Source organism: Salarias fasciatus, chromosome 2 (assembly GCF_902148845.1).
Source record: "Salarias fasciatus chromosome 2, fSalaFa1.1, whole genome shotgun sequence".
Classification (NCBI taxonomy): domain Eukaryota; kingdom Metazoa; phylum Chordata; class Actinopteri; order Blenniiformes; family Blenniidae; genus Salarias; species Salarias fasciatus.
Window position 1 is genome coordinate 33,755,717 of NC_043746.1, and position 14,490 is coordinate 33,770,206.

General features: G+C 52.8%; 2 protein-coding genes across 2 annotated transcripts; both read right to left on the reverse strand.

Moving 5' to 3' along the window:
* Window positions 1-1,602: 1,602 nt before the first annotated feature.
* LOC115401136 (N-alpha-acetyltransferase 15, NatA auxiliary subunit-like) lies at window positions 1,603-11,129 on the reverse strand. Its single transcript, XM_030109329.1, has 20 exons — window positions 10,907-11,129; window positions 8,880-8,964; window positions 8,606-8,710; window positions 8,338-8,495; window positions 8,106-8,240; window positions 7,876-8,029; window positions 7,504-7,623; window positions 6,927-7,022; window positions 6,243-6,349; window positions 6,087-6,159; window positions 5,789-5,958; window positions 5,226-5,378; window positions 3,595-3,723; window positions 3,174-3,387; window positions 2,904-3,097; window positions 2,715-2,823; window positions 2,545-2,643; window positions 2,301-2,444; window positions 2,023-2,120; window positions 1,603-1,952 (listed from the first exon to the last, which is right to left on the reverse strand). Exons 1-20 carry the CDS (start codon window positions 10,958-10,960, stop codon window positions 1,743-1,745), a joined length of 2,607 nt encoding a protein of 868 aa, XP_029965189.1. The 5' UTR covers window positions 10,961-11,129; the 3' UTR covers window positions 1,603-1,742.
* Window positions 6,380-6,822, reverse strand: LOC115404218 (keratin-associated protein 4-3-like; the record flags this gene model as incomplete). Its single annotated transcript, XM_030113460.1, has 2 exons — window positions 6,778-6,822; window positions 6,380-6,727 (listed from the first exon to the last, which is right to left on the reverse strand). Coding segments are annotated over exons 1-2 (393 nt in total), but the record flags the coding sequence as incomplete, so codon positions are not given.
* Window positions 11,130-14,490: the final 3,361 nt, after the last annotated feature.

Genomic DNA, 14,490 nt, shown 5'->3' on the forward strand with positions numbered 1-14,490 from the left:
AGGGGCTGTGCCTGCAGAGGCAGACTGGTTCTCCGGTGAAGCTCCGGACTGGCCCTGATCCAGGAGGACTACCCCGGTCTGCCAGTCCAAAGGTACTGTAGAGGCGTGAAAACCAGGAGCCAGTATCTGGTGACCTCCACCAGGGCAGTGAACCAGGACCCCCAGCAGCCTCAGGACCCACCTCCTGTCAGGGAGGCATGCCCCCGGGTTCAGGTCCTCCTACCTCTGGAGGATGTCTTGCTGACCACAGCTTGATACAGACCCCACCAACCCTTCCTGAGCTCCAGAACCTCCGAGACCAGCTGGAAATCCGTCTCCATGGCCTCTCTGAAGTCCCATACCAGGAACTTCACTCTTCACTTCTCCAACCTCTACATCTGCCGAGTCCTCTGAGCTGCAGGGGGCCCAGCAGTGGTCTTCTCGCCGCTTGACCCTGGACCGTGAGTGAAGGTGAGGCCCGGGTCCGACCCTCCGGCAGCCCGGGTCGGTCTATGGGCCTCACTGTTTCTACGCTGAACAAACGACGTGACGATTTAACAGCTTCTTGTTGCTGTCAGCATGTTTGTGAATATGTTCACCAGTTTCATCTCCAATACATAAAGCGTCTAGGCAGGGCCGCTTGACATGTTTTAAATATATCCTAATTGCGACAGTAAAAGAATAAACTATCAAAACTTAAAAAGCTTTATACTGATGCTCTGCAAATCAACACGTCTGATCAGATTATATCCAATTTCAAAGATTAAAAACATCAACAGTTTATCTCAAACCTCACAGAGCCAGAGATCAAACAAGCTGAAGTCATGCAGCAGAATCCTCCCTAAAATCAGCAGGTTCTCTGTTCTGGTTGAAGCTTTCAAATAACAGATTATAACAGAAAGTAACAGTGACTCAGTAATCCTCCATTCAATACGACCTGGACCGACGGTCCAGGAGAGTCCAGAGATCAGCTGCAGTCAGACCGGTTGCTCCACCCGTCCTGCAGGAGCTGATGTCCTCCAGGGTTGATCTGATCAGACGTACAAATCAGTGTGACCAGAAAGTCTGACGGCCTGTGGCTGAATGAATCAGACCATCACACCAAACCACGACCACAGAGTTCAGAGGAGCAGGAAGACCAACAGAATCCACTGGAGGGTCTGAGCAGAACCAGACCACACCCTGGAGGCTGAGCGCTGGTCTGGACCTGGAGGTGTCAGCCCCCCAGCTCCCATCAGCCTCTGCACAGCGCCCTCCGGTGGCGGCGCCTCAGAGCTGCGTCCACTCGTCCTGTCACACAACACGAGCATGGTTTGGTTTGGTTTTGCAAACATTGTTTTATTAATCCATTTGTCAGTTTGTAATATATAAATTACTTTAAAAACGTGAGAAGCGGATGCACCTACAAGAAGGACACGGCGTGAAAACACAGGAGTTCTAGAAAACCTAAACTGTGTTCACAGAAGCCCTCTCAGCCTGCCAGAGTCCATTTTCCCACAATCCTTTTCTCCTGGTTTAAAAAAGTTAACTGTGGCTGCGTGTGCCAGCTCCCGCTCGTCTCTTCTGTGGCGCTCAGTCCATCCAGATCAGTGCAATGTGGGGGGGCGACTCACTGCAGCCAGAGCCCGGGACCCGGGGCCCGGGGCCCGGGGCGCGGAGGGGGCGGGGCTCGGGGGAAACGGGTGTGTTGGTTGGAGGACTAAGGCGTCTGACGGCGTGCTGGCGCTGCCTCCTCCTCCTCCTCCGCCCTGCCGGTGTGCGGCTCACATCTCGTTGGCCATGTCGTCGTGCTCTCCCGCCGACAGGTCGCCGTTGGCACTGATGACGGTGCTGTTGTCTTGGTAACCGGGGGGCATGAAGGCCAGGCAGTAGGGGTAGATCTTGTGGCAGGCGGCCCGGTAGGCCTCCGAGGCTTTCTGCTGGCCGTCGCCCAGCTGGCCGTCGCGCAGCGCCTCCAGCACCTCGGTGCAGATCTGCAGACGGAGACAGACGCTCAGAGGAGGCCGGGCCATGGACGCTCCACCCGTCCGGCCGGGGACTCACCTGGATGCTCCGCCCACACAGCGACTCGTCCAGAGCGGTCGCTATTTCACACGCCATCTTGTCGGAGGACGGCTCCAGGTACACCATCATCTTCGCAGCTGGAAACCACAGGAGCGTCAGAGGAGCGTCCGCCCAACAACATCGCAGCACGAACCACCGCTGCTCAACGGCGCCTGAGGCACGGCGCTCCAGGATGACAGTACGACTCAGGGAACTGCAGAGTGTGTGTGTGTGTGTGTGTGTGTGTGTGTGTGTGTGTGTGTGTGTGTGTGTGTTACCAGCCAGCCGGTGGGGGATGGAGTTGGAGTGTTGGCTCAGGTAGTTCTTGTTGAAGCTCTGAGGGTTGCTCTCCCCGAACAGTCTGGAGATCTCCTGCTTCAGCACCGTCCGCACAGCCTCTGGAAGGTCTGCACTCTCACCCACTGCTCACACACAAACGCGCACACACACACACACGCACACACAGCGTTGGATAAGCCCGGCCCGGGCCTAGCAGGCCGTGCTTCGCGCTGCGAGCCTCACCTCCTTTGAAGAAGCGCACCAGGCACTGGTGCAGCCAGGGGTCGGAGGCCTGGATGGCCACGGCCCGCTTGACGGACTGCAGCATCAGCAGGTACTTCTCTGCGGGGGAAACGGCGGCGGGTTGGTCCAGACACGGGGAGGGTTCACGTCACCGGGCGGGGCCGCCTCACCTTTCCTGAAGTAGATCTCGAAGGCCAGCAGGTGGGTCTCGATCTTGTTGCGTACCAGGTTCTTGAGCGGGATGAGGAACTTGACGGCCTCCTCCAGAGGGTTCTCCGGCTGGCGGGAGAAGCAGACCGGGGGTCAGTGGAGCCGTCAGAGCGGCGGCGCCCGGCGGCGGCGGGCCCGGCCACGCCCACCTTGGCCAGTTTGTCTGGTATTAGCTCCTCCTTGGGGCCTCCGATCTCCTCGTCGTCGTCCTCCTTCTTCTTCTTCTGGTTCTTCAGCTGCTTCTCCTTCTCGGCGTTCTTCTTCTCCTCCTCCAGCTGCGCCTTCTTCTGCGCTCTCCGCTGCTTGTTGCGCAGCTTCTTCAGCTCCTTGTCTGTCAGATTCTCTGTGGAGCAGAAGGAGGCGTGGTGTGAGGCGGTCCGGGGGCGCCGGGCGCCGTGGGCGGCCCCCCGCGGTCTGACCTGTGTCGGCCTGGCTCTCCTTGCTGTCGTCGGCCAGCGGCTTGTCGTACAGCGCCAGGTAGATCTGGATGGCGGTGCGGGCCGCCTTGTAGTAGAAGGGGTGCTGCCGCAGGACGTCCTCCAGCTTCAGCAGGTCCACGTAGGACCGCAGCGTCATCTTCCTCATGCAGTAGGTGTGGAAGTCGAACTGGTCGTCCGTGATCTCCACAAAATGCTGACACACACACACACACACACACACACACAGCAGCGTCAGACTGTGGGCGGCGCTGGAGACTCAGAGCGCCACGGGGAAGTGACCACTCAGGTCATCTCAGGACGGTTCTGCTCTGAATGAAGACACCCGAGTGCGGTCTGTCCTGAGAGGACCAGCACAGGACAGCTTCTCCACACACACACACTCTCTCTCTCTCTCTCTCACCCTCTCGATCTCGTGGCATTTCTTCAGAGCGTCTCCGAACTTGTTCATGGCCTTGTAGGTGAGAGCGCACTCCGTCTGGAACCACATGCACTGCATCTCGTTCAGGTTCTCCACCGCGGACGTCCCCTCCTGAACGCACGGAGCACAGCTGTTAGACATAACGGGGACGTCCGGTCCTGATCCCAGCGTCGGTACTCGGTCTGATACTGGCTCAGGACAGCCCCGATACGCAGCTCCAGCACCACCCCGCCACCATGTGGAGTTTTCCCGACACGCCGGTCCGTGCCTGGTCTGCCGGCTGCATGTCAGGTTTTTTTCTTCCTTCTCCATCCTGCTGCTCGGCCGGTGTCACGGCTGACTGACTGTTTTATAAGTCTGAGGACAGCCGCATGTCAGGAGGACAAGACCGGTTTGTTTTGATTAACACCGCCACAGTCCTGTCCTGTATTGAGGAGCATCAACTCAAAAAAAGATGCGTTCTAAAAACATGGTTCTCTTGAGATGCCTTGAACACCTTTACATCAGGTCCATGTGTTGCAGGAACCTCAGACTGCAGTGTGTCCCAGATGTGTACTGCTGTTTGGAATGAGCCCCAAAAAATGTGTGTGCGCGCCACCATGCATGTGTTATGTGTTCATATGCGCCATGTGTAATAAGGCTGTCCAGTCAATGAACTGCTAGGTTTGGTCCTTCAGGCTATGCCAGCTGAGGAGTGATTCATTCTTTCTTCCATGAACATCAACTGTAACATCACTGCTGAGATCTCAGCAGCTCTGGTGCTTCAGAGGTTGAGCTCAGGACGAGCTCAGAGCAGCCGATGAGCTGGTATCTAAACAGTTTTGTTTTTCCACTTGAGCACAACAGCATGGCTTCATTTCAGCAGTGGAGTTGAGTTGTGGAAGTATCTTATTTACTTTAAACTATCAGTACGCGCACAGATCCATCAGGATAAACCTGGAAAGTTCAGGGAAATCTGGGGAAGTGGGTTCATGATTGTTAGAGGAACATGCCGGAAAAAGAGAACATCATTTAAATTTGTTGTAATGGTATTGATCACTCCTATCAGTACTCGGTACTCGGACAGCAGAAAACTGGTGTCTGGACATCCCTAATCAATGAAAACATTACTTCCAATCAGCTTGGGAGTGAGTTAGCCAGGTTTGCCCCACGGCGCCTCCGCTATGCTAACCTGAACAAACCCTGAACCCCTCAGTGAGGGTCCCCGGGTTGATTCCCCCTCCACGCTCCTCAAACTCTCAGAGAAACCTGGTGGAGCACTGCTATGAGCAGGTCAGACCTGCAGGGGGCAGCGTAACAGGAAGCAGAAGGCCAGGCTGGCCAATCACAACTCTGGAAAACTGTAAACACATCTCCCTCTCCCTCTCACACATGTAACGCTGAAGCTCTTCAGTCTCCTGAGACGTGAAACCCCGTCTCCTCTGTCTGTTAGGTGTAAACAAAAGACCAACCCCCCCACCCCCCCCTCCTGTCCCTGCCTGGGTCTCCTGTCCTGACCCCCTGCTCCCCCTCGCTGTGCGGCGCCCCCTGCAGGCTTCAAGGCGGCCTTCAGAGGGCGGATGTGTCTGGAAGCGGTTCTGGTGTGAGGAACGTGGATGCTGGCGGCGCCTCACCCTGGTGAACTTGGAGCACATCTCCTCGGCCTCCTTCACCAGCCCGGCCTTCAGCATGTACTTGGCACACTTGGAGTTGATGAAGCGGTCGGCCGTGTCCAGCGCCTGGGCCTCGTCCATCCAGCGAGCCGCCTCCTTGATGTTACCTGCATGCTGCAGCGACGAGACACACGCCGGCTTCAACTCACAGGTCTGAACGGCAGGACGGCGTCCGCGCTCTGCACTCAGGACACAACTCAACACAGGAAGAGGATCGGCAGTCACAGCCGGAGACCCGACTCCACCACCGCCACACACATCCTCTGACTGACTCATGCTTTCAGTCTGATGCTATTAAAATGATTCAAGACCAATTAATACATATGAAGACTGGAAGTATGATAAGCAGAAGTATGATGACTCCACAGCAGTTTAACTTCACTTCTAGCTTAGGAGAGAAAAAAACGGGTGGAAAAAATACACAGAGGAGAAATCCAGAGGTACAAGTAAAGATGGAGGGTTTCAAAACCTTCAGCACGTTCGTTCACGCATTCGTGTGTGTGTGTGTGTGTGTGTGTGTGTACCTTGTAGATCTTGGCCTTGATGAGGAAGAGCTCGATGAGGGTGGGCGTGCTGTCGATGGCGGTGTTGATGTAGTCCAGAGCCACGCCGGGCTGCCCGATGAAGTCAAAGTGCTGAGCCAGGAAGTACTGAACCCACAGCAGGGTGGTGGGGGGCTCCTCCTTCCCATCGTCTGCCCACACACACAAACACACACACACACACAGACAGACACACAGACACACGCACAAACGCACACACACACACACAGTTAGCCAGCCCAGCAGACCTCCTGCCTTCAGGTACTCAGCCTCCACTCACCGTTCTCACTGAACATTCGGCAGCTTTTTAAACAACTTTCATAGCCGACGACCAGCTGCTCAATGATTGTGACCTGGAGGGAGAGGAGGACACACACGTCAGCTCCACAACAAAACCAAAAGCTGTGTGTGTGTGTGTGCGTGCGTGCGTGCCGACCTTCTCTGCGTCGCCGTAGAGGGATTTGAGCGTGGTGAAGACGGGGGGGCAGCCTTTACTGAAGTTCATCCTCAGGTAGACGTCCAGACATTCTCGAAACTTCTCCCCTGACAGAACAACACAGTGAAGGTAGAGCAGCCCGCCGTCTGGCTGTCACAGCCGCACACCCACTGACAGGACGCCCGGCAGCAGGACGGCCGGCAGCAGGACGGCCGGCAGCAGGACGCCCGGCAGCAGGACGCCCGGCAGCAGGACGCCCGGCAGCAGGACGCCCGGCAGCAGGACGCCCGGCAGCAGGACGGCCGGCAGCAGGACGGCCGGCAGCAGGATGGCCGGCAGCAGGACGCCCGGCAGCAGGACGCCCGGCAGCAGGACGCCCGGCAGCAGGACGCCCGGCAGCAGGACGCCCGGCAGCAGGACGCCCGGCAGCAGGACGGCAGCTGAACACACTCCAGCAGCCTCGGTGGGATCTTTACAGAGCAGAACTAACTGTGGTCAGGACTGACTGCTCATCATCTGGGCTGCTGTACCTCACTGAGCCACTGGAGGGAGCTCTACTCCCACTGTCACAGCAGTACATGGTAGAACTAACAGGAAGCTGCTGCTGGACCACAGGAAACCCTCCATCACTTCTCTGAACCTGTAATCTGAGTATCTCCATCAGGAGCAGCCCGGGATGTTTACCTGTCAGGAAGTTGAGAGGAAGCCTCCGGGGAACCAGGCCTTTAGGGAACTTCACCCACGAGTCCTCGTATATCTTCTGACGCTCTTCTGTACTGCCTACACACGCACGCATGCACGCACGCACGCACGCACACACACACAACACACACACACACCATGAAAACACTTCTACTGGGAATCAGTGGACTCAGACGGAGAGGCTGGTGATGTGATGGTGAAGAGTAAATGAACAGCTCCACCGTGTGTGTGTGTGTCTGTGTGTGTGTGTGTGTGTGTGTGTGTGTGTGTGTGTGTGTGTGTGTGTCTACGCGTTTTTCTAAACCTGGCACGACGTGCCTTGTGGGACCTTTTTCCGGTCCTAATGAGGGGAAACAGTGTTTTGTTGACCATGTTGTTACTGAAAAAAGTCAAAGGTCAAAAACCTTTCTTTAGGGTTAGGCTGTGTGATGGTCTGGGTCTGGGTTAGGGTCAGGGTCAGGGGCTAGGAAATGCATTATATCAATGAGTGTCCTCACAAGGATAGAAATACAAACCTGTGTGTGTGTGTGTGTGTGTGTGTTGCGTCCCGAGGCCTCACCTGGCTTGAAGGCCTTCTCCAGGCCCTGGTAGTAGGCCCAGTTCTCTGGGTTCCTCTCCTGCAGTCTCCTGTAGACCTCTAAAGCCTCCTCGGGCCTCTCCAGCCTCAGCAGCAGCTCCCCTGTTGGACAGAGGAGAGCTGATGGGCTGCGTGGTTCAGACTTCACTGTCTCTCGCTGCCTGTTACGTAGATTTCCTTCATTTAATGTGTTTATAGGAGTTTGTTTCCATGTGTCACGGCTGAGCTCTTACATTCTCCTGCTTTAAACCAGAAAATCAACATGTTTTAAAGAGCGGTTCATGTTGCTGCTGATCCTAAAGCCCAGCAGAGTGTTCAGACAGCGAGCTGCTGCTGCCTGGAGCTCCGGCTCACCCCTGGTCTCCTCCACGGCCAGCTTGTCACAGATCTGCTTCTCGTAGGTGTTGAGGTGGTCCAGCGCCTCCTTGTTGAGGCCGGCCTCCCTCAGGACCTGGTTCTGGTACAGCAGCAGCTCGCTGTACTCGTAGTCCACTTTGTCCGGAGACGTCTGGACACAGGCAGAGGGGACAGACGCTCACAACAGGCAGGACTCGTCCTCAGGGTGTGTCCTCCCCCGCTGGTACCTGCTGTGTTTTACGGAACTCCTCCACGATCTTAGCAGCCATCTCGAAGTCCTCCAGCAGGTGATAGGCCACGGCGTAGCCGATCCAGGAGGCGCGCTGGGCCGGGCGCAGCTGCAGCAGCTGGTACCGGGTCTCCTGTGGACAGAGAGGACGCGGTGAGCGGCCGTCCCGCTCCTGTCACCCTCCCTGTCCCCCCCGACGCCTCACAGCCGTGTGTGGAGGTGAGGCTCACCCTGTAGCCCTCCAGGTCCCGCATCTGGATCTGCAGCAGGGACAGGTCCCGGAGGATCTGCAGGTTGTCCTTGTCCCACTTGAGCGCGTTGCGGTAACACTTGATGGCCTCGTCGTACTTCTTGTCCGAGCGCTGCAGGAGGCCGTACACGTGCCAGCCTGGGCGAGCCGACAGTTCAGGAACACACACGGCACCGGCGGAGCTACACATCGTCAGGCCACATCACAGACACGGGGGGCCACCCAGCAGGTCAAAGGTCAAAGGATACAGACGTGACTCTTGAGGTCGTTGCGCAGGCCTCGTCTCACCAGATCGTAGGCCTCCTCCTTCTTCCCCAGACAGTTGAGGGTTAAACCCTTCATGGCCAGCGTCTCTGCAGCAGAGCAAACACACTGCAGTAACACCAGCACCGGAGGACACACACACACACACACACACACACACACACACACCAGCAAACCACCAACTGCCCCTGTGTGGCAGAAGCAGCTACGGAGGCAGAGGGCCCTGGCAGCCAATCAGCAGCAGGACGGTCTTCTCACCTCCATGCTCGGCGAACTTGGGGTTGCTGAGGATCTGTTTGCAGAACTTGAGGCCGTTTCTGTACTGCTTGTGCTCGTAACATCTCTGCAACACAAGACAGCAGAGTCCGGATCAGGACGGACAGAGGACTGGGGCGGAGACACCAGGGACCACAGGACACCCAGGACTGGTCCTGGACACACCAGCTCACAAACACCCCAAAGACCTGCCCAGATTCCTGCAGCATCGCTCCACATCTGGACAGGGCAGAGCAGAGCGAGGCGTCCACATCTGGACGGGCCATGGTGGACACACGAGTTCTGCTCGGAGCAGGGCTCCTGGAGCTCCGCTGGGTGGCCTGAGCAGCTCCTCTCCCCCCCTGATGGTTCCAGGTCTGCCTCGGAGCCTGGCACCACCTGTTCTTTGTTCCCAGCTCCAACACCGCTGCCTGCCAGGGCGAGGCACCCGTACGCCAGGCGCTGAGGGCGGGGTTATCAAGACCAACGGGGAGACGCAGGTCCAACATCTTGATAACCCCAGTGGAGCGACTTCATTCATTTTTATAATTTGCTGTGGACACAAAAAGTGAGCAGCGGTGGACTGAGGCTGAGACCCAGAGCTTCCTGTGGTCTGAACTGAGCTCTGATCAGCGCTGGAGGAGCCTCTGAGACCCAGCATGTGACGCCAGCACAGCCTCCACCACACTAACAAGCTCAATAAAGACGAGAGAGCACTGTGGAGTAAGTGGCTATGAACACAGGCGCACAAATGATAAACCAACCTGCATCTTTGAAACAAATGACAAACTGAATGAAAAACAAGTTAACACAACCAGCACCTGGTTCTTCCTGGTGAAGGAGGGCTGTCAGAACACCACGGAATACGGAACCTGAAACCCTCAGTACCCTGACAGCTGAACGCTCTCTGATAACATGCCATCAACTGTAGTTTAATAATCTGATCGTGTCAATCTGCCGACTCCATGACCAAAAGATGCTCATGTTCCACAATGTCCCTCAAATGAAACTCCTCCCCAGCCTCAAAACAAGTCCATCTGTCTAAATAAAGACCAATAGGATCTGCCGGGTCTGCAAAAATAAACCCTTTGTCACCTCAAAATGTGCAAAAACAGGATTTAAACTGACACTCATATGGATCTGCAGCAGCTTTATTTTCAGCCTTTTAAACACATCCACCTGGTTTACCAGATTCATTCAGCAGGATAATCAAACCCCTCACAGCTAGTTTCTGTGCTGTACCAAACAGAGCGGAACCAGCAGCAGGGAGCTCCATGAGGATTCAACTCTGAGTGAAGGACTCATTTGGGAAATAGCTTTGGACTAAATGTCAAAACAAGAAGAAGTGTTTAATCCCACATGAGGAGCTCCAGCCTCTCCGGTCCATCCAGACAAGAAACAACAACAGAGCCATGCGTTACTCCTGATACTCCGTTACCAGGCAGAAAGTCCCAGCCAGCACCCATAAGTCAGAGTATGGAGGCGGTCCGTGATCCTCCCCCTCAGAGTGAGTCTGTGCTGCCTGAAGGGAAACTTTAAAGCCCGTGTTAGTGGGGAGCCGGTGCGAGCTAGCAGCTAGCTGCAGCTAGCTGTCAGGACAGGCAGCATGCTCACACCGGGGCTAGCACAGCGGGGCTAGCCGAGCTGCAGCCCCTCCACCCCGCCACAGCGTGCACGCAGGCCGGGGACAGGCTGGAGCTCCGGCACAGCCCCGCAGCTCGGCTCGTGCACGGCTGTTATGTGTCTGCCAGCTTTGTCATTGATACACTTTGGACATGAAGCAAGGCCACAAACTCTGCTACATCAGCACATGAGCGCTCTGTTAGCCCGCCGAGCTGCCTCCCTCAGCGGACTGTGGCGGCCGGCACCCCGCCCCGGAGGACCGGAGGGTCACCGGGTGTCTGGAGGACTCCCGTCTGGAGTTAATTCACCAGCATCCTCCGAGCTGGCTGCTAGCCGCTCCTACTGACGGCTACCTGACAAGCTAGCAGCAGCTAGCAGGCTAACGGCGGTGGAGCCATGCAGCCTACCAGGATTCTCTTGAACAGAGCGTTCTCCTTCGGCGGCAGGGTGATGGTGGGCATGGTGCTGGCTGGCTACGCCTCTGTCGGTTCACACATGAATAGGGTGCCACTGGAGGCACGCGTCCCGGACTGGTAGAGGTGTCTTCAGGATCCTCTCTCTCACGTGTTGAAGCCGAGGCCCCCTTCCGAGCAAAATGGCCGTTGCGCTTCTCCTCCGGGTCAGGCTGCCGATTGCGCCTGCGCGAGATGCTCCGACGCTCGGCCCGAACCGGCTCGGTGAATCCCGGAACTGCTCGGATATTTCCGGAGTATCCCGAATGCGCTCCGACAGCTGCTGTGACTGACACTCGCCCCTAAAAGGTTCGGATACTCCCGGCACTGCTCGGAGAATGCCGGAGAATCCCGACACATCCCGAAACATCCCGAAGCCCGGATGAGGGAGAACTGAGACAATAGTTTTTATTTCAACCACTTTTCACCACATAAAAGTCACCTGGAGCTACAAAACATGTTTCACCCTCAAAATAAAGAGAACAGCTCATAAAAATCCAGACTGTCTTGTTGCTTTCAAGAACTTTTGTCAATATTTAGACAGTTTCACATTTGTCATTGTTTTCAGCAGATGCAGGTTTTAAAGCTATTTTAGCTGTGAGTGCTGTTTTGATCCTTTTTAAGTGATTTTAGTTATTTTGACAGTTTGAATTGTTTTGACTTTTTCAGACATTTCTGACTGTTTCTTTGTTTTTATCTATTTAAGTTTAGCTGTCTGATGCATTTTGCCTATTTTTTCCCTGCCATTTTCTGACTTTTTGAGGCATTTTGACTCGCTGTACTTTTGAGCTTTCCTTGTTGTTTTTAGCTGTTTTAGCCATTGTTGGCTTGAATCAAAATGCTGCTGCGACCCGGTTCATGAGAGGAAGGAGAAGATGGATGGATATTAAATTATGTCAGTCAACAGGTGATAGAAGAACAAAGTGGAAAAAAATCATTAAAAGAAATATCTACACATCTTAAAATAACATCAATGTTTTAACTTTTCACAGACTCTTTTGAATAACCAAGGACTGAATATTGTATCCCTGGGGTCTGTTGCACAAAAGGAGGATTCATTGATCCAGGATCATCCAATCCAGAACCAGAGGGCTCAGGATTACTTGGTTGCACAGAAGACCGATCCAGGATGAGAACACAGGATTCATCAGGCAGGTGGAACCAACGCAGGATCAGTGCGATTCCTCAAAGAGACCCCCGTGATCGAGCCAGCCTCCAGATTGCATATGTTTTGGATTTGCCCAAAATTACATGATTTTTGGAACTATGTCTTTGATCCTTCCTCTAAAACATGTGGCGTTGACTTGACCCCTTGCCCATATATTTGGAGTTACCCTTGATGTGAGACTAACCAAAATGCAAGTCGCCTTGATTGCTTTTTGTGCATGACTGGCTCGAAGATGAATCTCATTGACTTGGAAAGATCCTCATCCACCTGTGTGTGGCACTGGGCGAAGGATGCGATGCATTACATTCAATATGAGAAGACCACATACACAGTAAGAAGCTTTGTCCAAACATTCTATGACATTTAGAAACCTTTCCTGACTTTAGAAACATCAAGGCACGAGTTATTGCTATATAATGTGTATAATGATGTGAATGCATGTCTTATTTCTGCTCGTTCCCCTGCTGTTCAATTCGTTTTGGATCAAGAACCTTCATCGTTCTGTGACATGAAATGACAGTTCTGGTTGTTTCCTCTCAGATCGCGGTGATGTTCTGTCAGAAGAGGTCCAGGGCGAAGCTGTGAACATTGTGCTCACTTGAACTGAATTGTTTTTGTGTGTTCTGTCTAAAACGTGATTTCTGCTGTTGAGCCAGTCTACAGCAACTCATTGCTTTTCTGGTATTGCTTAAACTGTCATGTAAACATTCTGATATGATGATTTATCCGTTTTGTTGACAAACTGTTTAAAGGGAATGTTTCTTCAGTGACAGATGATAAATGGGATGATTTGAATCATTTGGACTGTAGATCTCTTCCTCGTTGCACATTTTAATTTGAGCTCTTGCTCTCACACACAGTGGATTCCAGCTGCAGGCCGTTCAGCAGGGAGCAGGGGACCAGAGGAGCCTGTGTCCACCACCCTGGTGATGGGGTTTGGACTGAGCTCTCCGTCTGAGCAGCTCACTGCCTGCTTTCAGTTCACATTAGAAATGTTCATTCATTTCACTGCAATCTTGGGTATCAGCCATTAAGAAGATATTTACACGATCTGTCGATCTATGTAAATATCTTCTTAATGGCTGATACCCAAGTTTTTATCTTTGGTTTTTTATTTGCTTTTTAAGATCCTATGGTTTTTTCTAAAAAAGGGTTATTAATCGCTCATTTAATCATATGTAGTTTAACACCCAAGGTATTTGAGCTGTCCAGATTAATTGACTTACATCATTTTAACATTATTGCATTATCTGAGACACACTGAGATGACACAGTTGAGGACTGTGAGATAGCCATATCAGGGTTTAGTATCTATAGGAAAGACAGAAATAGAAGAGGAGGGGGAGTAGCCATCTATGTCCAAAATAATATTGTTGTTAGAATTAGACAGGACTTGATGCTCCCATCTCTTGAATTGCTGTGGTTACAAGTTCAACTTCCTCATCGTAAACCAGTGGTGATTGGCAGCTGCTATCGACCTCCAAGCGCTGCTGTTCAGTACACTGAAGACTTGTGTCAAGTGCTGATGAATGTTTCTGACAGACCAGGCGAAATGTATCTACTGGGTGATTTTAACATAGATTGGTTCACTCCCTCTGCTCTAAAAGACAGATTGATTACCATCCTGACAAGCTGTAATCTAACTCAAATTGTCAATGTGCCAACCAGAATTTCTGCTAGATCATCTGGTGGAACGTCCACTTCATGCATTGATCATGTATACACTAACGTTGGAGAATTTTGCACTGAAGTTGCTTCCCTCCCGATTGGTTTTAGTGATCACAACATTATCACCTCTTGTAGGAAAGTTTAGGCACCTAAGGGTAACCCCCGAGTTTTATTGCAAAGGTCCTATAAATATTTTATTCCACAAAATGTTATTTCTGATATAAAGGCGTTGACTTGGCAGGCTGTGTTTTCTGAGAATGGTACTAGTGCTGCGCTTGAAGTTTTTAATGATATGATCCAAAAAGTGGCTGATAAACATGCACCTCTTAGGAAAATAAATATTAAAAAGACAATGGCACCATGGCTAAATATAGACTTAAAAACCTGCATGGCCCAAAGGGATGAATTAAAACGGGCAGCCGTTGAAAGTAAAGATCCCGGTACATGGGATAAATACCGTAAACTCAGAAATTCTGTCACTAAAAAGAACAAACAACTAAAAAAAGCTTATTACGTCACTAAAATTAATAATTCAAAACATGACGGAAAGCAACTTTGGCACGTTCTTAATAGCTTACTGGGAAGATCTAAAAGCCATGACTCTGCTATTATTGAAACTGAAGGAAAGTATATAACTAAACCAATTGCGATAGCAAACTACTTTAATAACTTCTTTATCAATACGGCTTAAGAGTCTAAATAC